Source organism: Gadus macrocephalus, chromosome 23, assembly GCF_031168955.1.
Source record: "Gadus macrocephalus chromosome 23, ASM3116895v1".
Taxonomy (NCBI): domain Eukaryota; kingdom Metazoa; phylum Chordata; class Actinopteri; order Gadiformes; family Gadidae; genus Gadus; species Gadus macrocephalus.
The window spans coordinates 8423365-8446796 of NC_082404.1; the positions used below are offsets into that span (position 1 = coordinate 8423365).

Sequence of the window (23432 nt, forward strand, 5' to 3'; positions counted from 1 at the left end):
ACTGTAATGTAATGCAGAGGTGCAACTGAAGCCTACACACATCATGAACCATCACATCTACTTGCCCACGCACCCTCCCTGCCTAAAGTCGATCGGTCCAGAGACTGCCTCCTCTCCTCGTACAGAAGCAGAATAAACAGAACGACTCGTCTCACTGTATTTCACTTTATTGTATTCTTGCTCTGTGTACTCCACACGTAAAGCACCTTGGGTCCTGGTGAGAAGAGCCATACAAAACGAATGCTTTATTATTGTTATAATAAAACTCGTTAAGCATGATGAACGACCACAGCCTCCTGTAGTGCGGTCTTCAGCACCACAGGGTACCCTGGGTCCCTGTGTGTGTCTGTGGGGAGATGGGCGACCCCAGCCGTATACACAGGGGGGTTTCATTGGGAGTCCCAGCGACATAGTTCAGGTGAGGGGGCCGACCGGGTCCGGGTGAGGTTGGCGTTTTAATCCTGGACATCAAAGTAATCGATGACCGGTTCCTCCTTCACGGTCTTGGACCAGCTGCCTGCAGAGCTCTCCGCCCTGCCAGGACACAGAGCACGCTCAGTAGGTAGGTTTACATCCGACGGGTCAACACAATCACTCTCACACGTCTGTAGATGACCTCCCCACAACAAGGATATCACAAGATAGAGTACCTTTACAGGTGAGACCTCACGCGTTGAACTCATTAGACCAGGTGAGTTTATACAGGTCTATAAAAACAGGTGTGTTTATACAGGTCTATAAACCAGGTGTGTTTATACAGGTCTATAAACCAGGTGTGTTTATACAGGTCTATAAACCAGGTGTGTTTATACAGGTCTATAAACCAGGTGTGTTTATACAGGTCTATAAACCAGGTGTGTTTATACAGGTCTATAAACCAGGTGTGTTTATACAGGTAATCAAACCAAGTTTGATTAGACAGGTGATTAAACCAGGTGTACTTGTACAACTCGGGTGTATTCATACAGGTGATGCAATACCTGCTGCTGTGTTGTTTGATGTGGGCAATAGGGGGTGGGGCTCTGGTGCCGCCCTCCCTCTCGATGAGTGATGTCAGTGTGGAGGCGGGGCATGAGGCCTTCCCCCTAAGGAGAGAAGGAAGCCTGATCAATGTCCTGCCATATTGTCATGACGTCATCGTTTTGATTTGCTGTCGATTAACTACAGTCTCCGGGCTGCCTTCTGGATCTGGGTCATGTGACATCGACGTCAGTAGTCTCACTTGCGGTAGACACAGGGAGGGTCCGCAAACCCCTGTGCGTTGTGTCGACGTGGAACCATAAGTAAGCATTTAGACCAGGGAGAGGACGATGACTGTTTGATTCTCCACATTGAGATCATTATCCTAAGACTTAAATCTTCTGAAGAAGAATGCTCTAAATCTTGCAACAGAAAGTATGGTTTCACCATCATCCTCTTCTCATCCTCTCCCAGACAGACATGTCTCTTATTGGAACGCCTCCAATATGACCGCCCTGGTCACGCTTTTGGTTAGACTTATTTGTGATGAATTAAAGTAAGAGAATCAACCATGTACACAGGGCTTGTTGTTATCCTGCAAGAGCCAGTGCATAAAGGATTGAACATTGTGTCTTGGCTCTATGGGAAAAAAGGACTTGGAAACTCAACCTGTGGGTCTCCGGAGACTACTGGTTTATATCCACCAGCTATTGATATTTTATGTTTGACTCTTTATACGCACAATATCCGACTGCCTAACGATTCATAGTCACGAGCAAACTACCCCTTGATACTTCCCTGGGATACATAGTGAGTAATGATGAAAGAAGTTTAATCATAATAATTTCATGACCTAAAAATGGGGAAATTGGCCAAAAAAGGTTGGCAACTACTGCTCTAAGGCAAATAAATGTTCAAACAAATAGAAACATTCCATTACACCAGTACATCCATTAAACGTGTTAGCTTAATAGGAGGAGGAGGAGGAGGAGGAGGAGGAGGAGGAGGAGGAGGAGGAGGAGGAGCAGCAGGACGACTTACTTGTAGGCGGTGATGACAACGTTACGTTTGGGTTCACTGTCGTAGCTGACGCTCTCCACGCCGTACGCCTCCGCCAGCTCGTGGACCAACTTCCTGTGCTCGCGCTTCATGGGCTGGAAGCTGTGGCTCCTCTTTGGCTGCTTGCTCTGCAGACACGCCATTGGTACAACTTAAGTTACAGTAAAGTCGGACTATGATAGGAGTGGGTGTGGGCGGGGCCTACAACAGGATAGATTATGCAGTCTGCTTTAACGTCATGTTTTCATTCTTGTGAAGAGCAGCAATTATTCATCGACAGTTAATTTCGTTCAGTTAAATCATCGTCGTCTAGGGGCTTCAGAGAGCTACATAAAATATGCTTTTCTTGGAGGAAAAGAGCCCCAAACCAATAGAAAGAAGGAACACATAGGACCAGACCAGTGATGGCTAGGAGATTTGAGGGCATCAGTACACAAATATATATGTTTAAGTATGTAGTACATATTTATATAGTAGACTTATTATGTTGGAACTGTAAACACTGATTAGGAGCAACAGGGAGAAGGGCAAGCTAAAAACCAAGCCCTCTGCCTTCAATCATTCATAATTTCATTTCTTCAATTTGTAATCTAATTTCTCCCATATATAATCACATTCCCCATTTATAATCGAATTCCCCATTTATGATCCATGAGTCTGGTGGTGCAGTGAGAGTGAAGGAGAATCAGATGGTGTAGGCAGAGTCTGGTATGGTAGTGAGAGGGATGGAGAGTGTGGTGGTGTAGGGAGGGTGTGGTGGTGGTGTAGGAAGAGGGTGGGGGTGTAGGGAGAGGGTGGTGGTGGTGGTGTAGGAAGAGGGTGGTGGTGGTGGTGTAGGGAGAGGGTGGTGGTGGTGTAGAAAGAGGGTGGTGGTGGTGGTGTAGAAAGAGGGTGGTGGTGGTGTAGGGAGAGGGTGGGGGTGTAGGGAGAGGGTGGTGGTGGTGTAGGAAGAGGGTGGTGGTGGTGGTGGTGGTGTAGAAAGAGGGTGGTGGTGGTGTAGGGAGAGGGTGGTGGTGGTGTAGGGAGAGGGTGGTGGTGGTGTAGGAAGAGGGTGGTGGTGGTGTAGGGAATGGGGTGGTGGTGGTGTAGGGAATGGGGTGGTGGTGGTGTAGGGAGAGGGTAGGTGGTGTAAAGAGTGTGGTGCAGGTGGTGTAGGGAGAGTCTGTTGTTGTAGGGAGTGTGGTGGTGGTGTAGGGGCTGGGGTGGTGTAGGGGCTGGGGTGGTGCATAAGGAAGTCCTCCTACCTTGTTAGCCAGTTCCACAAGGTTCTTCACCTCCTTCTCCACGTCGCTTACAAACTTCAGCTCCTTCCTGCACAATAAGGAACCAAGAGTCGCAGCAGTGGTTAGTCGTGAAAGCAGCTGCAGTAGCTGGAGGTAGATCTAGACGTAGCAGTGGGAGGTAGTTGCAGCATGGTGCGGGACCTTGCGTCTTCCTTGAGGCTGTCCGTGTACTTGGAGGCGGAGCGGGTGTTGAAGGGGTCGGCGGAGGTGTCAATCTGCAGAGCCTCGGCCAATCGTCTGTTCCGCTCAAACGTAGCGCACTCTAGGTCACACTCCAGTCTGTAATGATAGTTATTACAGAAACTAATTATTAACGCAACCGCCACTTCAAGTAATCAAATTCCTTTTGGTCAAATGAACAACTCTAATAATAATAATAAAAACAAATTATATAGTGACATTGTTGGCCTTTTAATTATTTTTTTAACTGTAACATAAATCCAAACTGGTTAAGGCGAAGGTTATCATTTGATAACCTATAGTGTTTTAATAACCTGCCCATTTAAATAAAAGTTGAACTGTTAAAAATACAATCATTCCATTCATTTCAGACCTTATAAATAATCAACAGTGTTTGTCAGAGAACCCTATTGTGTTTCCATCTACCTGGTCTGCTTCATCTCCTTCTTGGTGATGAACTGGCCGATGTCCACCGACTCCCCCAGCTGCATGTCAGACAGCTTGCTGGCCATGGCAATGGCTGCATACCTGCAGTACAGACACAACCGTACAGACGTCAACGTGAGCACAGACCCATGCAGTTCAGACGTCAACATGAGTACAGACCCATGCAATTAGACACCACAGTAAAGACGTTAACATGATGACAGACAACTGCATTACAGACACCACAGATCAGACCTTACAACCTTAAAATAGAAACCAAGACAGATACCAGAGAAGAGGCCAACATGAGTTCAGACACCAGAGTACGGTGTCTGCAAGAGTGAAGACACCGGCTGTACAGACCCCACAACAGGCTTAAATACCACAAATACCACATTAAAATTAGACTACAAGAAACAATCTCAATTACACTATTATTTCAAACACATTTGATGTACAGACTCAAAAGTACCAAAGTAGAGTCAATGCAGGGGGCTTTGTTAAGGAGTACACACAGCAGTACAGACATTGCAACACAGACATCTCATTTTGAAGCTTCATTAGGGAACCTTTAACATTTCACCAGTCAATGCAGTACAGACACAGCAGGGCAACATGTAAATACCAAGAACAGACAGCACAGACCTCTGATAGGAACTGGCTGCCTCAGGACACATCACAGTCTCCTTTCTGCGACTACACTCGCACTGCAGCGCCACCTGCAGGGGGAGCAACCACATGCATCAAAACGTGGCTTTCATTCATTTTTATTTTCTAAATAGGAAATATGATTGGCTATGATGTAACTGTGTAATTGAGCCAAAGGAACCGATAAGGGTCTATCAAATTGATGATTTAGGCCAGTCACAACCTACTGACTTTGAAACTAAACATGGCCATTTATTTAGATAAAAAATGACCACATCCTGTCTACTAGATGTACTGTTTCTCAGACCCAAGATGATTCCGTAGTTGCTTTGAGCTGCTTCCCTAGCCAGCTTAATACATGGTGGAACAGTGGCTACAATGGCGGTCAAGGATAACCTTGAGGTTCAGGCAGCCAGCACAAGAGGATCGGCTACGGAATCAACCATTGGAACACACCCCAGACCAGAGGTCCACAGTGGGCGGGGCTCACCTTGGTGGTGCAGGGGTTGCGGGGGCAGCTGCTTCCTGTGTGGCAGGGGGCGGCGCAGGGGTGTCCGCAGTCGGACCGTGCGATGGCACAGGGCTGGCTGCAGCCCCCGTCCACCAGACAGTCGCCACGGTGACAGATGCGCCTGCACTGGTGCATCTGGCAGGGCAGCGTCTTGTTGCAGGCCAGCCCACACGAGATGTCCTGCAGGTGGCACGCGATGTTGCTGCGTTGCTGCAGGACACCACCAGACAGTTAGAAAACAGTCCCCATGATGACAGGTCAGCTGACTAGACGATAGAGGGTCGCCCTGAGACTACATCACTTGGTGAGTCTGTCACCTTAGTGACAACAAGTCTGTCCCCTAGAAGACTACACATCTGTCCCCTAGAAGACTACACATCTGTCCCCTAGAAGACTACACATCTGTCCCCTAGAAGACTACACATCTGTCACCTAGAAGACTACACATCTGTCACCTAGAAGACTACACATCTGTCACCTAGAAGACTACACATCTGTCACATAGAAGACTACACATCCTTCACCTAGAAGACTACACATCTGTCACATAGAAGACTACACATCTGTCACCTAGAAGACTACACATCTGTCACCTAGAAGACTACACATCTGTCACATAGAGCAGTGGTTCCCAACCCCTGGGCCGCGGGCCCGTACCGGTCCGTGGGTCATTTGTTACCGGTCCGCAGAGAAAGAATAAATAACTTACATTATTTCCGTTTTATTTATTAAATGATGAATGATGTTTTATTTTGAAAAATGACTGTAGTCCCTCTGCTACATCCGTCTATGACGCTCTCTTGTCGCTTGTCTCGGTTACGCGATACGTTGCCGCTCAATAGAGATTTCTCTCAGAAACGAAAGTCACGGCTGGCAGCACATTTCAGTGACGAGGAATGGGTCGCAGAACTCGCTTACTTGTGCGACATGTTCAACCTGCTCAATGAACTCAATCGGTCACTTCAGGGGAAAATGACAACTGTCTTCCAGTTGGCAGATAAAGCCAAACTGGATTTGTGGGGACGGCGCGGGAACAGAGGCATATCTGACATGTTTCAAACATTCGCGGGGATTTTGGAAGAGACTGAGCCCGAGCCTTCATTCACCCAGCTGGTGCACGATCACCCGTCTTTGCTTTTAAACGAGTTTGAGCACTACTTCCCAACCACAAAAGACCCACGAACTGCCAAGGAATGGATCCGCGACCCATTTGTCAGCAAACCAGGGGAATCCAGCATGTCTATGCAAGAAGAAGATCAACTGCTGGAGATCGCAAATGAAGGCGGCCTTAAAAGTATGTTCGAAACAACAAATCTGCCTGTGTTCTGGATTAAAGTCACAGCAGAATACCCCGAGATCGCCACAACAGCACTGAAAACCCTGTTGCCATTACCGACATCCTATTTGTGTGAAGCGGGATTTTCTGCAGTGACAGCAACCAAAACAAAATGACGGAGTAGACTGGACATAAGCAACACACTTCGGGTGTCATTGTCTCCCATTACTCCCAGATGGGACAGTCTCGTTGCAGAGAAACAAGCTCAGGGCTCCCACTAACATTAAACCGGTCCGTGGCGCAAAAAAGGTTGGGGACCGCTGACCTAGAAGACTACACATCTGTCACCTAGTATACTACACATCTGTCCTCTAGACGACTACAAGTCTGTGTCCTAGAGGAAAACAAGTCGGTCACCTAGAGGAAAACAAGTCTGTCCTGGGGGTCTGGTAGAGGACAGACTTGGAAACCATGGCAACAGTCAGTTGGTGACCACTTGGACACACACAAGTCACTGAGACAGCAGAGTCGTATTGTAAGACGGTCAGACCCTCAGGTCACACGGGTGTGAGGGTGTTCTTCTCACCTCGTGTTTCCCCATGCACCACTTCTGGGTGAGGTAGGTGCAGGGCGGACAACGCTCCTCACTGTGGCAGTTGTGGAACACTGTGGCGAGGATGGAGACAGTTGTAGAGTTTAATGGACGAACCCAGCATTTGATCCAATGGTAGCAGTCGCTCTCGGCTGTCTGCTCAAACGATAGAGTTCTGCTTCATACGGGTGCTTGATTTTTCTTTTTAAGTTAGAGATGCAGCCACCACACACGTATGAGGCACTACTGTGAATATAAATCATAGACGACAGAGGGTCATGTGATCGTGGCGGTCATGTGCCGTACCTTGGTGCTCACACTCGTGCCTCCGGGTGCAAAGGTTCTTACACTCTGGGGGAAGAGTCCCACAGGCTATAGGCGGGTACAGGATGGTCTGTCCACAGTGGCATGCCAGCTCCTCAAAACCTGAACACACACACACGATTTTTAATGATTAAACAGCCCTCCGCTCAGAATGAATGTTCTATCATCTCTGTGCTGCCGGGAGCAATGAATCACAACACGCATCCGAGAGGTTACCCGACCGTTAAACCATTTGTTATCTATTCGTTTAAAGGGACACTGTGTAATATTTTAAGTCATTTAGTACCTCAAATCAACGTATTCATTCATAAGTCCTCATTGGTGTAAAATTGCACTTATCCTCCTGAGATAATCCTCCTGAAAAATAATTAGGGCGGGTAAGCTTCATGGAGGCTTCCATGTTCTTCCGGTCTATGAACTGCCGAGAAGGACAAAAAGCACTACGTGGTACAGGAAATGCAATCGCCTTTTCACTCTGAGCCAGCGTGAATGATGACTGAAATAATTCACTATCTTGCTCGAGGAATAATTACTCATACATCGTTAGCTTACACTAATGATTAAATGCAGTTTGAAATTTGTTTGCAATAACGAACCTCATCATCACTCGAATGACTCGATGAGGTAGTATTGGATGTCATGACACAGCTTCTTGGCACATACTGCCCACCGTAGTTTTTGAACAAGCGAACACTATTAGTTTGAATGCAATATACAATTGTACCACTAGATTCGAGTAATTTTTACACAGTGTCCCTTTAACAAACACTTCCCAAAGTTCAGATACATATCAGTACAGAGACGCACCATTAAGGAGCAGGTAGGGGTTAGACAGTAGAGAGAGGTCATTAAGGAGCAGGTAGTGGTTAGACAGGTCATTAAGGAGTAGGTAGGGGTTAGACAGTAGAGAGACAGGTCATTAAGGAGCAGCTAGTGGTTAGACAGTAGAGAGAGGTCATTAAGGAGGCGGTAGGGGTTAGACAGTAGAGAGAGGTCATTAAGGAGGAGGTAGGGGTCAGGGGTAATCTTAGGACCACCAGGTAGACATTGGGGTTTGAATCCCAGAACCACCATCCTGCCCAGCAACAGATGGGCATTGCCGAGTTGGAACCCAGCAGTGATCTCCAGAGCAGAAAGCCTGTTAAAGTAATGACAGACTTCCTGCGGCTTAAACGAAGCGGTACTCACTGGCCTGCCAGCAGGGGTCACAGTTGCCACGGTGACAGGGTTCCTGGCAGCGGTGGAGGCCACAGCCAAGTTTGTGACTGCAGATCTGGGGACACCTGTGGTCCACGCTCTGGAGGAGAGACACACAGGGACACCTTAGGGTCTACCTCCGTCCTTACAGAAACACATTCATCTCCCGGATATACACTCGCTCTGTGATCTCCTCTTAACCAAACAGAACTACACGTCTGACCAATGCTTCCAAGAAGCAATGAACTCCCCATATGAGAAAATCACACAAACAACCGGAGTGGCTAACATCATCATGTGACCGCATCGTTAGTGAACAGGTAAACATCCAACTCATCCAGGAACTTGATGAGGCATGGTCACAAAAAGAAATCACTATTTTCTTATACACTGTCCATTACACGTGCAATATAAAGTGTGCAGATGTACAGCAGTATTACGGCCAATGGAACAGCATAACGTTAGTCTTCCCATGAATCAGATCACAAGAATATGCCTTCATATTTCTCAGGCAACCACGTTGATTGTATAGGCTGTTAATCAGTAACTGGGCACCTCTTGTTCAGTACGTAGGAGAACTCTACTCACCACACAACACAAATCGTTGCATTTGTGTCTTCCACAGGCCCGCTTCTTCATGCAGCGCTTCTCACAGGTGAATATGAGCTGCTCTGCACACACAAACAAACAGACGCATTGTAATGGCAGTCTGATACTACTACTTCTACCAATTTTAACTATAGTCAGCCCAGAGGAAACGGTCCAAAGGAGCTCCAGTCATTTATATTATGTAACAGCTCAATGTTTGTGGCATGATATAAACAAAAAATACATTCACTGGTCAACATCAGTCAATGTTTATAGAACCTTTATCTAGCTAGTCAAACATTCACTAGTAAATAATGATATTAATAGCTTTATTTGTTTGGCCTCTTGATAAAAGAACTCACCTTCTTTGGAAATCGTTGCACACGGGACTTCCTGTAAAATTATGAAGTTTCAGGTTTAGTGTTTATAGATCTCTTTAAAAGTAACGCATTTACCAGAGTGCCCAACAGCAAGGCACAATAAAGCAGCACATGAAGGTAAAATAAGGCAGGGATCGAGGTGTTCCATATCGTTGTGAGGTCCTCAAACCGGGACACTGAAACAGCAGCTGTAGCTCTCACCTTGGCCTTGGAGCCGCAGCGACACCTGATGGAGGAGGAGAGGGAGCAGGGGCCACACGGCCCCTCATGGCACAGGGCCTCGCACATATGGATGATGTCTGGAGGAGCAAAAGTCTCCTCGTCAACCGCCTGAACCACACACAACCCCCACACATGGACGATGTCCGGCGGAGCATGAGTCAACCGTCTGAACAACTCCTGAACACCACACACACACACACACACACACACACACACACACACACACACACACACACACACACACACACACACACACACACACACACACACACACACACACACACACACACACACACACACACACACACAGTTGAAAGCTGTATCCCTCAGCCTGTCTACCTGTGTCCGTCTGTCTGGTCTCACCGTTGGATCCGCAGGGCAGGGGTTTGCTGCAGCTCTTCCCACAGGAGGGTATGGGGTCGGTGCAGGTGTGGCGCTCAGCGTAGCCCAGCTCCAGGAGCTTAGCCAGGGGGGTCTGCCCACAGGGGCAGCTCTTCACCAGGCTGGGGGAGCGGGGACAGGCCTGGCAGGCCCCAGGGTGGCACGGCTGCTGGCACTGGTGGAGCGCACAGCCCAGGGTCCTGAGAGCACAGAGCCAGTCAGGATGAACAGAGTCTGGGGGGGGACTCCCTGACCACCGGTTCTCGCCCCTGGTCTACAGTCTGTGTCTGTCGGCAGGCATCCATGAGCAGGTTGCCCCCTAACCTCTACCTGCTCCTTAATGGAGTTCTACACGTAGGAGTAAGATACCAGGGGTTAATCTAAACCGGGAAAGAGGGGCGCTGCGCCTCCTTGTTTCAACCCAGCGCCTCCTTGTCGAAAATTTTAAATTACTTAAAATCTCTCGGAATGGAGAGCGAGCGAGCAAGTCCGCGCACAGGAGACAGACGTGCTCCTAACCGCGTTCGCATCTGTGTAGCGAGCGCGCAGCACAACAGAGAGGGATCTAGAAACTGTGCATGAGGCAGTGTGCAGTGTGCACGTGAGCCTCAGGCGCCTCCTGATTGGCCTGGATCAGTAAGTCAACCAATCAGTTTACAGTGTAGGCGGGCTTTTATCTCTTCTCCCGAACCAAATTTATCAGTTCAGTGAATCTGAGAGTGTCTGAGAAGAAAGAAAATATAGCGTTTGGTGACTTAGTTTACAGTGTTTTTAAAATGTCGTACTGGTCCTTCACAAGCCTCAGAATGATCCATTTCTACCTCAAATTTTCAAAAGTTCCACACCTTCGCCCCCGCTCGGTCGCTTTGCTCCCTCGCCATTGGTGTTTTCCCCCTTGTGAATTTTTTCTAGAAAAACCCCTGAGATACCATTTAAAAAGGACAAGCTTTGTCCCAACATATTTTCTGAGGCGTACAGCAGGCCCTAACCCAACCTAATTCTACCATTAGTAAACGACGTACTTCCCACAGGTCTTCTGACAGCTGAAGTGTCCGGTGCCATCGGAAGCATCCCTGTCCGTCCCACAGAGAACCTGCCGCTCCACCGCTCCACAGTAGCACACTGCAGCCAGACAGAGAAACACACCCGGCGCCAGTGGAGCCCCGTCTCAATGCAGTATGGAAACGGTTGCGACGTCAGACTGCCCTGACTAAACTCACAGGCGTGGTAGAAAGGCCGAATTCCATCACTTCAACTGAACTAAAGAGTCGAAGGAATCGAGGAGTCCGGAGCAAGAATGGCAGAAGACTTTATTGTTACCCGTGAACACGCAGCAACAAGGCCGAGCAAAGCACTGCTGGACGTTTACATCCCTTGTTCTTTCACACCCATCCCAAGCTATATTGGCTCTTGTACCCAATATGGTTTTTCCCGCACACAGATTGCTTAATAGTTCTCCTTTTATGGTAGGACCGGTCAGTAATTCCTTCATTTGAGATACATTGTTTACATTTGCAGCTGGCCTAGACTTTAAGTTGACGTCAGTGCACCCTGACGCCTTGTTCACTACACTGGCAGCACACCATAAATAGGTTTGGAACAGACTCTCTGGCGCCGTGTCAAATCTCCCCTATGGGGGAGAGTGATTTAGCTACTTTCCACTATTAATGTATTTATATGATATATTCGCCTGATAATAATCATAATTTGCCATAAAATGTAGGGGTTAATTTCTCGCATAGAGGCAGGGTCCAAAATGAACTTGAAGAAAATCAAGGTGTTGGACCCTTCCTTACAGCTGTAATGTCAGCCTTACCTGGCTAAGCTCACAGGTGTAATGTCAGCCTCACCTGGCTAAGCTCACAGGTGTAATGTCAGCCTTACCTGGCTAAGCTCACAGGTGTAATGTCAGCCTCACCTGGCTAAGCTCACAGGTGTAATGTCAGCCTCACCTGGCTAAGCTCACAGGTGTAATGTCAGCCTCACCTGGCTAAACACAGGATTCATGTAGAGTTGGACTGACCTTGCTGGACCTCCAGCTGGCAGGGTTGGCAGGTGCCTGCGTGGCACACCTGGGCACAGGTGTGTTGGGTACAGTTGAGGATGGCACCGCACACGCTGGTACACTGCAGCACCGCGGCCTGGCCACAGCGCACTGGCTGGCTACAGACAGGAAGAGGAAGTATGTACCAATGTTAGGACACCACTGGTTTCACACGCCACTGGTTTCACACGCCACTGGTTTCATACGCCACACTACCATGATGGCTGCCTCCCTTCCCTTGTTCTATGTTGGCCTGGGCCGATAGTGTCGGTATGTTCCATCAATTCTGTTCAGATGGCAAGCTGCGAGCCTGCTAGGTACAAGGCCTGCTCTGATCATGTGGCGGTATACCGACTGGAGATATGTGCACTAGACAGGGAGCAAACCAGCCCAAGACCAAACACACCCAGGAGTCTTTACGATATAGATTCACACGCCAACACTACCATGGTTCGATCTACAATTAATAGCAACCCGATGAATTTGAATATGGTCTAATTATAATATGATTAAGGGCTCAACACAGACTGTAATGGTGATTGATTACCTGGTTTTCCCACAGAGGCAGGACTTGGTTACAAACGCTGGGCACTGTGGACACGGACCAGGGTGACACAAGCTGGGGAAAGGGAGAGACATACCGACACAGAGCGAGGGGGACAGAGAAACACAGAGGAAACAAGGGACATGGAGACAAGGACAGAGGAATCCAAATATAGCAACAGTCAGAGTGAAACCGAAAGAAAGGAACAGAGAGAGGGAGAAGGGGAGGGAAAGAGAGGCAGAGAAATGCAGAAAGAGAAAGACAGACAGACAGAGATAATTATTTAATAATGCAGGTTAAAGAACAGCCCCATGATTATAGTTGTAGTTCTGGTCGAGGGGTTGGGGTGCTGTAGACTCACATGTTACAGGAGTGGGGGCAGTCGGCTCCGGTCCTCTTCTTCCCACATAGGTCTCCACAGCTGTGGGGAATCTCACTACGCTGCCACTCGGGATTGGTCACTTTACCTGTCAATCACACATCAAGCCAAATAGAGAGCTGAATGGAGTCTGGAGGGGAAAGGCCGTTTATTACAGGAATGGAATATTGAATAGGGATATTTATGTGAGGTCTAAAGAAGAAAGACAGAACCAGCTGTATCAACACTGAGACCGTTAAGCATGTGGTTTATTCCTGTGAACAGGGAAGATGATGACCACATACCACAGAAGCAGATGTAGGACGCAGGCTGCTTCGGAGCTACGTTCTGGCACGCAGGACAGCGCCAGCCTTCCGTCGAGTCTTCAAAACAGAGTCAAGCTAGCACTTAGAGAGCAACCAAACACAGCATTGACAGCAAGACGCATCAACAGCATCACCTCTTGTGAGATTGGGTTCTTGCAGTTGCTGTTCTGGATGGATGGATTAGGGATTCAAGTTATTATATCTTACACTCCCAATCCACCAGCTAAGTTGTTGTTGTGGCAACGACGCGGGGCGCTCCTCTGTTGAGCGACTCGTGATTGAAGGCTTTTTTAAACATTATATAGCGAATTTATTTTTCAAGTTTAGTCCAGTTAGACTGGTGCAATACGTTTGTGAAGTATGGATAGTGAGAGTTCTGCATCGTTTGATTTAAAACATCAATCCACGACGGAATATGAAGATAGTTTCTCTGCTGGGGTCACCACGCATCAAATGGCATCGAGACGCACCTACACCAGAGCGGACCTTCTGGAGCTGCGATATGCTTGCAAAACAGTTGATTTGTCACCAGAACAGCTGGATCTCATACCAACACACCGGCTTATAAAGAAGAGAAGGAGGAAAAGAGGATCGAGAGGAGAGATCAGGAACAGGATCAGGAGACGGGGAAGTAAACTACCACTACCTGCTTTCACTCTGGCAAATGTGCGATCGCTACGTAATAAGATGGATGAACTTGCGGCACTTGTTAAGCTTGATTCAGATTATCGGAGTACAAGTTTATTCTGTTTCACTGAAACGTGGTTAACTGAGGACATTACAGTGTGCTTGGATGGCTTTACATTCATACGCTTTGACCGGGACAAAGAAGTAACGGGGAAATCAGTCGGAGGTGGTCTTTGCATGGTTGTAAATGACAGATGGGCAACGAACTTCACAGTTCGTGAGATGCACTGCTCACGACACTACGAAATCTTGTCTGTGTCATTTCGTCCCCACTATCTTCCCCGTGAATTTCAATTAATAACAGTAATTCTTGTTTATGTCCCTGGCCCTGACAACGCGCTGGCAGCAGAGCGCATTTTAGAATGTTATGACAATGCCGTCTCCAGGGCATCTGACCAGCCCGTGTTTCTGATGGGAGATTTCAACACATGTGACGTCACCGCACTTCTCCCACAGTTAGAACAGTATGTAACAACGCCAACACGGCTGAATAGAACGCTAGATTTATGTTTTGGAAACATCCCGGGTGCATATGTATCCAAGCCCTGCCCTGCCCTTGGGTCCTCAGATCATAATGTAATACTACTACTGCCTAAGTACAGACAAAAATTGAAGACCCAAAAAGTACAGGCCCAAACCATCATGGCATGGGAGGTAGACTCCATTGAAAGACTGAAAGGATGTTTTGAGCTGACAGATTGGGAAGAATTCTTCAGGGAATGCAATGGTGACCTTAACCTGTTGTACGATACCATATGCTCTTACGTCACATTCTGTGCTGATAGTGTTATTCCCACCAAACAAATTAAGATCTTTGCAAACAATAAGCCATGGATAACCAAAGACCTTAAGAACTGTCTCAATTTAAAAAAGTTTGCATTCATCCAGGGTGACCAGCAGAGAGTTAAAGAGCTGAAAAAGGAGCTAAAGCAGAAGACCAAGCTGGCCAAGCTCAACTACAAAAACAAAATGGAGGAGAAGTTCATCAGTGGAGATATAAGGCATGCATGGAGGAGCCTAAACACCATGATGGGCAGGAATAAGAACACTGCTGCAGTACAATGCCCAGACCCTGCTGCCTTTGCTGAAGAACTCAACACCTTCTATGCCAGATTCAACAACACTGACTCTATGGAGGAAATGGTCACTCTCCTATACCCCCCAGAATCTATCTGCATAGAAGAGAAGCGGGTTATATCCATCTTTTCCCATCTCCATTCCTCCAAAGCTCCTGGACCAGATGGGCTGAAGGGCAGAATACTGAAGGAGTGTGCAAGTCAGCTGGGCAGTGTAATGACGGAAATGTTTCAGCTCTTCCTAGATGCCAGTTTTGTTCCCAGGGCGTGGAAGGAGACCACCATCATCCCTGTTCCCAAAAAGCCCCGGGCTAAAGCTCTGAACGACTTCAGACCAGTGGCACTCACCTCTATCCTGTGCAAATGCATGGAGAGAGTTGTTGCAGGAGAGCTCACCACCACCATCGGTGAGAATCTGGATCCACTGCAGTTTGCCTAAAAGCCAAAACGAGGTGTGGAGGACGCTACATTACATCTACTGGATACCATCACAAAGCACCTGGACTCCCAGAACTCCTTGGTCAGGGTCTTATTCATGGACTTCTCGTCAGCATTTAATACAGTTAACATCAACACACTCCTGCATCGCCTTCAGCAGCTTCAGGTCAACCCAGCACTGACACTTTGGATCAAGGAGTTTTTAAAGGACAGACCCCAGCATGTAAAGGTCCAGGGTGTAACATCGTCCAACATCATCCTTAACACTGGAGTCCCACAGGGTTGTGTCTTGTCTCCCATCTTGTTCTCAATATACACCAATGAGATCACATGCAACATCAGTGGATTCAAGCTATTTAAATATGCAGATGATCTGGCCTTGGTGGCCAAACTGACAGATCAAAGCACCCTGTCCAAGTACACCCAATATATCACTGAAATGGCCCTGTGGTTCAAAGAAAGCTCACTGCAGTTGAACATCAGCAAAACCAAAGAACTGTGTTGCCATAGGAGGAGGGCATCTAACACCCCACATCCACTTTCCTCACCTTTGACCCTGGAAGGACAAGTGGTTGAACAGGTGGTGAAGTTCAAATACCTTGGCACAGAGATCGACCAACGTCTGTCCTTTAGCCAGCATGCAGATGGGGTTTACAAGAAGGGACAACAACGTATGCATCTCCTGAGGAAACTAGACACCTTCAATGTCAGTAAAGACATTTTGTCAACTGCCTACCAATCTCTGGTGGAATCCATCATCACTTGCAACATTACATCCTGGTACGGCTTCCTCACAAACGCAAGCAAAAGCAGACTTAATAGATTAACTAAGCAAGCAAGCAAGCTAATAGGAATACACCAGAAAGCTCTGGAGGATCTGTATATCCAGGCAGTGGGAAGGAAGACCAACTCCATCCTCTTAGATCCCTCCCACCCACTCCATCCTTGTTTTGATCTACTTCCTCCTGGCAGAAGATTCAGAATGCCTTTGGCCAGGAAAGCTATCTACAAAAAATCATTCATCCCCATAGCTATACACACAAAGAACTCACACAAATAACACACACACACACACACACACACACACACACACACACACACACACACACACACACACACACACACACACACACACACACACACACACACACACACACACACACACACACACACACACACACACACACACACACACACACACACACACACACCCCTTCAGTCAAAAGACAATTTTCTAGTATGGCAACATACTAGACAATAAAGCTTTTTGAATCTTTGAATCTTGAATCTTAACCAAGAGACATCATATGGTGAAGCAAGGAATCACAGAGGAGGCAGGGATGAGTAGATAGGTACTTTTACATTTACAGGTAATGTGGTCTTATAGGAGGACTGCTCGGCTAGGAAGGGAACCCTAACATTAACGGATGGATCAGCTTCCCAGGCCACACTAGAGAAGAGGAAACCAGAATGACCAGCGGAGAAGAGGTTACCTTCAGCCTGAGAGGCAGGGGACCTGGCCCACTTCTTGATGCAGTTGAGGTGGAAGACGTGGTAGCAGCCATGGCAGCTCCACACCGGCGACATGAGGCGGATCACATCACAGCACACCATGCACTCGTACTTCTCCTGGGAGAGCTGCTCTATCAGACAACCTGTAGGGGAGAGGAGGGCTCACTTCACCACCAGTATCCATTCAACTGGTCTACCACTCACCACCAGTATCCATTCAACTGGTCGACTACCACTCACCACCAGAAACCAGTCAGCATAACCTAGCCACTCCCCAACAAGAACCAGCCAACTAATGTCACCTCCTAACTCTAAAGGCATCATCTTAAATCTGAATGTGACAATTTTAGAGAAAGTATCTGCGGCGTAGCATTTGAGTACCAGCCACAACAACCGAAACAATAAGAAGAAGTAGGGAGATGAGAGCTCCTCCTCTCGTACCGGTCTGAGACTCCTTGCTCTTGGACGTGTTGTCCCACCTCTCCTGGGCCGGCTTCTGGTCCCGCTGGGGGGCTCTCCGCTGCCCTCTGTCCCTATCCTTTCTCTCCTCTGCCTGGGGGGGCTTGGGGCGCCCTGGGTCTTCCGGGCTGCCTTCCCTCCTCTCCGCCCTGCCGTCCTCCCTCTGAGCCTGGGGGGGCTTGATGGGGCCCGAGCGGCGGGGGGGGGGGCCCTGGGATTGGAGGTTCTGCTGGAGAGGAAGAAGGCGATGGACGCTCTGCTCAGGACCTTTCCGGCTCTTCTGGGTTCTCTCCCGCTGGTCTGAGTGGTAGTTCTTCCCTTTGGTGACGGCAGAGCCCAAGCCTTCGGCTGTATCCTTGTCTTCCTGGCTCCATCGTCGATCCTCGTTTCCATGGTTCCATCGTCGATCCTCGTTTCCGTGGTTCCACTGCCCGTCATCGGAGCCATGGTTCCGTCGTCTCTCAGAGTTGCCGTGGTTCCACTGCTGTCTATCCTGGTTGCCGTGGTTCTCATCCTGGTTCCTATTGTAACCCTGGTTTTCCTGGTTCCGTCTGAAATGCGCCTCTTCCCCCCTCTTGTCCTCCGACTCTCCTCTTCCTCCTCTCTGCTCCTGGGAAAACCTACCGGATCGTTTTGGTCTGCTGTTTGGGGGTTCGTTGGCGCGTGCCGATCCTCTGGTTCCCTCCTCTCTGCGCCAGCGAGCCTCCCCTTCATCAGGCCTGTCTACAGGGTCTGACCTAGTGTAACCAGCACCCCTAGTGCTGGTTCCCCTGTATGTACCAGGTTCCCCTCCAGACCTCGGCCACCTTTGGCCAGCAGGACCTCCGCCATGTCTGGATCCACCTCTTCCCATACCTCTACCACCCCGACCTCCAGCCCCTCCCTGGGCCCAGCCACCATCTTCTACTTGGTGGGCCGGTGGGGGGGTTTGGGTTCGAAGGCTGGCAGGGTCATGATCACGGGGTTGTTTAGGACGCTGTTGAGAGTAACCGTGATGTCTGGGGTGACCGTCGTAAGAGCTGTTATTGGTTTCTGGGTAATTCCGCCTGGACCGGCCTCGCCTCAACCCACTAAAACTATGGTCCCGATCCTCAGGACCCCTCACAGGAAGGCGCTCAGGTGGCTCTGAGGAGAGATTCAAAGCAAGACACTTTAGATGGGATCAAGGGTCTTCCCTAGTTAGCCATTTAGAATTAATTAAGTAAGTAACAGATAATAACACCCTAATAACAGAGGGATTGAGCAGGTACGTTGAGTTGATTATGTACATAATTATCTGGGATATATGGCTTGCGGTGCCTTATTGCGCAAGAGGACATAAAACGTTTCCTGAAGGTACAATGCTATTAACTTACAGATAGCAAACAGGCTGAGACCGGCTGCAGTGAATGATAAACTACAATGACAAAAGCTACAAACGCCCAGGCTTAGACTCGTCGATAGTTACTTTGTTGTCTATACAGTGGTCAGTACATCGAAATCCATGGCTCATTTGCATTGACAGCTAGCAAAATTCAGTAGGATGCCATGACAACAGCGAATAGCTGATCATCTATTGATTCCGAACAATGTACAACCATAGTTATAAACATACCCTTTATATTTGACGCTGCGAATCATTATACCAAAACTAGCAGTAAAACAATGCCCAGCACAATCAGTTGCAAGTTGTTACACCTTGTTGGCTATCCCAGTAAATATCGATATGTAGAGGTTAAGAACTGGGGGACAGAATAGTCTGATGGTCAGGGTGCTAGGAGTCCCAGCAGAAAGGGTCTAACCAGAATCACTCCAGGTCCCTTCGGTTGAAAGCGATTGACAAATCAATAAAAAGAGTCAGAAACTTGGTGGCTAACGTTAGCTAAAAGTTACATTTAGCGGCTAACGGTAGCTTGCTGGCTAGTTTATATCATAATTAAAACAAGGAGCCCATCTAAGCTATGAGAAAACTTTTTAATCAAACGTTTACAATGGGTTATGATGAAATAGTCAAAGGGAATCGTGAAACTTAGTGGTCAGTTGTTAAAATGAAAAGGTTACCTGACGAGCCCTCTGCCATTCAGCCGACTATAATTCACTCCTTTAGCTTCATACACTGTAGGCTGTATTAGACACAGAAGTACAACTGATTAGTTATTCCTCAAAAACATTAAAATTACTAATCCAAAGGCACAGTCATAAAAACATAATTATTTCAAAAGGAAAGCACGAAAGTACCATTCGCTCCACCTGCTTCCAACGCGACTCCCTGACGTCAGGCATCAGCCTGTGCTGCTGACACTCTTCCGGTAGATCCTTAAAGGGGAAGTTATAACAATTATGGATAAAATCATCAGAATTGTATATAAAGTATTAAAAAGAAACAGCTACTTTCAGAAAGTGGAAAAAGATATGCAGTGGTTGCACTTAACAAATCAAAGATTCAGAAACCGGAATATACTTCGGTGAATGCCCGCAAGGTGTCGCCATTTAACGGAGGTTCTACAATCCTTTCACTGTTAATATGCTGTCAAAATAACATACAAATTAAATAAATAAAAATCTCTACAAAAAAACAAATTCCTTTGCAGATAGTTTGTCAATAAAAATGTTTCAAAAGATTTGTGTCATTAATTATGAATTCATCAGTTAATAATTATGACTTGCATTTATGGTTCCAATAGCCCCAAGAGTGGCGATGATCTAGGTTGATGTTTTTTGTAAAATATTATTGCATAATTTATTCTAGGTTTTCATTGCACGGTTCTGGGTGTTTCTGATATAAAAGTATCCGAATATAGTATAGGCCTAGGCTACTACAAAGGTTACCATTTATTGCTCACACCAGGGCATTTTAATTAATATGTAATATGCTGTGTAATTCCAGTTGAATTTAGGTTTCAGTTAAACTGTAGACTCACTATAACTGTCAATGACAGAAAGCTGCAGTAGAGCCATCGGGAATACATTTTCATAAGCAGCCCATAATCAAATAGGATCCTGATTGTAACACACGGAACAGCACACAGTAAAGAAACTTTTTTTTATCATTATTTCTTGTGAATCAACGCATTCAGACAAAATTAAGTGTCTACTTGATGTCTATATGTTTTCAGCAAACGTCCGAATCAGTTTAAGGGTGTAACTAAATACTCATAACCCCGTATGTTTTAGTGCCCGGAGAAATACTTCTTACGTATTTTTTTCCATGCAGGGCCAAAATCCGACATGTGCACGAATTCTGCGACCCATCGAAAAGTGTGACCCCAGGGGGCGCTGTTGCATATTTTTTGCAATACGCACGAGTTTGAAGCGTAGACAGGCATGACAAAAACATAAATAAAACTCCATAATATCTCCCCCCAACCAATGACCTTTTTATTAAAGGTGCTTAATACATACATTTGTTTTGATTTTATCTGCATTTTACAGACCCATACAATGATAGGGCGTTTAGTACGGTGCTTCTTTACCCATAAAAAGCTACAGTCAGTGTTAAAGTTAAATGGAAAACTAGGTTTTCAAAGACAACTAATAGACTTATGCCAAAGTCTTCACAATGGGTGAACTATCTAATTCAATTAGCAATAACACATTCATTTTCTTTGGCCGAACGATTTAATAAATATTTAACTCGATGGGTTTTTATTATGATATCTAATTTAATTTATTTATCGCCTTTGTAAGGTTATGCGTGCACATTTAATAAATCAGCCTACCAACAGAATCCTTGACTACACAATTTAGGAGGACCTCCGCAGGCTGCTTGGTAGATCTCCAAATTACCTGTTCTAATATACAGATAAAGCAATCCGAATGGATCATAATTATTAAAAACTCTTATTTATTTCAAATATAATGTGGTGCATACTCTAGTATTGCTAGCTTAACCTTTTTACATTGTGTGCCATTTAATGTTATCTCATTGTGTCACAAGATAAATATCAGCTATTACCTATTTTTTGGCTTATTGACCCTGTGTTTAAATTCTGTCTAAATAAAGTTTTGAAGGAAAAAACGATTGCGGGCGAACAACGCTAGAAGGCACGAGTGCGAGCGAGAGTGATAGAGAGTGTTAGAGAGATAGTGCGAGAGAGAGAGAGAGAGAGAGAGAGAGAGAGAGAGAGAGAGAGAGAGAGAGAGAGAGAGAGAGAGAGAGAGAGAGAGAGAGAGAGAGAGAGAGAGAGAGAGAGAGAGAGAGAGAGAGAGAGAGAGAGAGAGAGAGAGAGAGAGAGAGAGAGAGAGAGAGAGAGAGAGAGAGAGAGAGAGAGAGAGAGAGAGAGAGAGGCTGCGAGTGTTTAGAGGCAGCCTTTTGCATTAAAAGGATAAACCAAAAAAGAAGACAATACCAAACCCTCCAATAAGTCCCTGGGACCTGCAGCCTTTGGGCCATGTGAACGAAAGAGAAAGACTCGACATTTTTCACCGTGTTGGACGCCCGTCGTGCTACTGAACATCTGTAGAGCAGAATGAGGGCATCCGCTATTCTCTAGTGCGTTTTCTATCTGGGAGCTTTAAGTGAGAACCACGGTGACATCGTCTATAAAGACGCGGTTTTGAATTCTTTTTTATATTGGAAAACCTCCACTAAGGAAGCGAAAGACAGTGAGGACCTTCGGCGGAATCCCTCTCCGCGCGTCCCTTGGGGACTGTGAAGTCATTCGAGAAGTCACCGTCTTTTGGTCAAATCGATATTAGTGTGTGTCTCAGGCTTCTTGAGGACATTTATTCGTGTATTTGGCGTATGTACGTGAGTACATCCGTACTTGTATCTGACTTGTATCTGTGAGGACATCCATACTTGTGTGTGACTTGTATGTGTGAGGAGAGCTGCCTTTTCCTTCCAACGACGCGCAACTCAACCCCTGTTTCGTCTCGGACTGGTTCATGCTTTTGTCTTTTTGACCACTTTGTTTCAAACCCACCCACCTTCTTGGGCTTTCTCCCCCTCGCGGAAGAATGCCGGATCAAATATCGGTGTCGGAGTTTCTCTCCGAGACCACCGAGGATTACAACTCTCCGACCACGTCCAGCTTCACCACCCGGCTCCAGAACTGCAGGAACACCGTCAACGTGTTGGAGGAGGTAACGGCACAGTAGACCCAACTGACACACATAAGTCCCATAGCAGGCCGATCTGGGTCCAGGACCACTAGCTCCGCAATAAGACCCGAGAACAATAGTCTGTTTGAAACATGCCATGTACAACTCATTGTTTTTTTAGCCTATGATTTCAACCCCTCCTCATATTTTATAACCATCCATGGGCCTAACGGTATTCACAAGGTTACATCTCTTTGCGAAGATACGATATAACGTAGCATATCAAAAGGGTGCAATAAACCCGCTTGTAAAATAAACACAATTACACTCGCGCTCATGTATATAGGTTGTACTTTATTACACACTAGTACATGACCCCACACTCCTGAGCTCAACCTTTCAGTTGATGAAAGAATCCAACAAATATTCACATTCCTCCACTCATATCATGGTCCTCTGGGAATGGACTAGAGGTATAGTGAACAAGTATGTGGCTCCTCCATTTAACTTTGTCTTATACTGTGAATTATTTCCAGTCAGTTCATTCAAATGGAAGGGTGGGCTGGCTGTGGATGGCACAGGGGGAAGGATGGAGTGCATTTTGGCCTACAGCTTACTGCCTGCTCTCTTACATAACTCCCCGTTTCTAAGCGAGCTGCCAAGCACTAGCAGCGAGCTGGGGGAGAGAGAGTAGAAGGGGAGGGAGTAGGAGGGAATGAAAGAAAGAAAGGGCGAGAGAGAGAGAGAGAGAGAGAGAGAGAGAGAGAGAGAGAGAGAGAGAGTAAGGGAGAGAATTCTAGCCAGTGGCGGAGTGAGAGAAAGAAAGAGAGAGAGGGAGAGTAGGATTTAGAACTACAGGATTATGGAGGCTGCCAGTACTAGCCGGATATCTTTAGCCACTGTCCATCATGTTTTTTAGTAACAATACAACTGATTGCA

At 46.9% G+C, this 23432-nt stretch overlaps 2 protein-coding genes across 5 annotated transcripts in view; one reads left to right on the plus strand and one right to left on the minus strand.

Moving 5' to 3' along the window:
- Positions 1 to 149: 149 nt before the first annotated feature.
- nfx1 (nuclear transcription factor, X-box binding 1) lies at positions 150 to 19773 on the minus strand. 2 transcript variants are annotated; one of them, XM_060044987.1, is made up of 24 exons: positions 19689 to 19773; positions 19512 to 19573; positions 17454 to 18596; positions 16994 to 17155; positions 13279 to 13356; positions 12977 to 13082; positions 12619 to 12690; positions 12051 to 12190; positions 11050 to 11149; positions 9986 to 10227; positions 9626 to 9723; positions 9407 to 9437; positions 9045 to 9127; positions 8448 to 8556; positions 7242 to 7361; positions 6930 to 7009; positions 5047 to 5277; positions 4554 to 4627; positions 3909 to 4010; positions 3444 to 3581; positions 3264 to 3330; positions 2002 to 2147; positions 981 to 1085; positions 150 to 534 (listed from the first exon to the last, which is right to left on the minus strand). In XM_060044987.1, the coding sequence occupies exons 2-24, from the start codon at positions 19528 to 19530 to the stop codon at positions 456 to 458; spliced, it is 3525 nt and encodes a 1174-aa protein (XP_059900970.1). In that variant the 5' UTR covers positions 19531 to 19573; positions 19689 to 19773; the 3' UTR covers positions 150 to 455. The 2 variants fall into 2 exon arrangements, with proteins under 2 accessions (XP_059900970.1, XP_059900971.1); XM_060044988.1 differs by having other exon boundaries at positions 10010 to 10227; positions 19689 to 19772.
- A 1886-nt stretch (positions 19774 to 21659) lies between these two features.
- asap1b (ArfGAP with SH3 domain, ankyrin repeat and PH domain 1b) overlaps positions 21660 to 23432 on the plus strand; it is a 59311-nt gene continuing 57538 nt past the window's right edge. Inside the window, exon 1 of one of the 3 annotated variants that reach the window (XM_060044991.1) lies at positions 21660 to 22535. In XM_060044991.1, the coding sequence (XP_059900974.1) occupies positions 22410 to 22535 (126 nt within the window). In that variant the 5' untranslated portion in view covers positions 21660 to 22409. The remainder of the gene's footprint in view (positions 22536 to 23432) is intronic. The other 2 variants (XM_060044993.1, XM_060044992.1) reach the window with 2 other exon arrangements.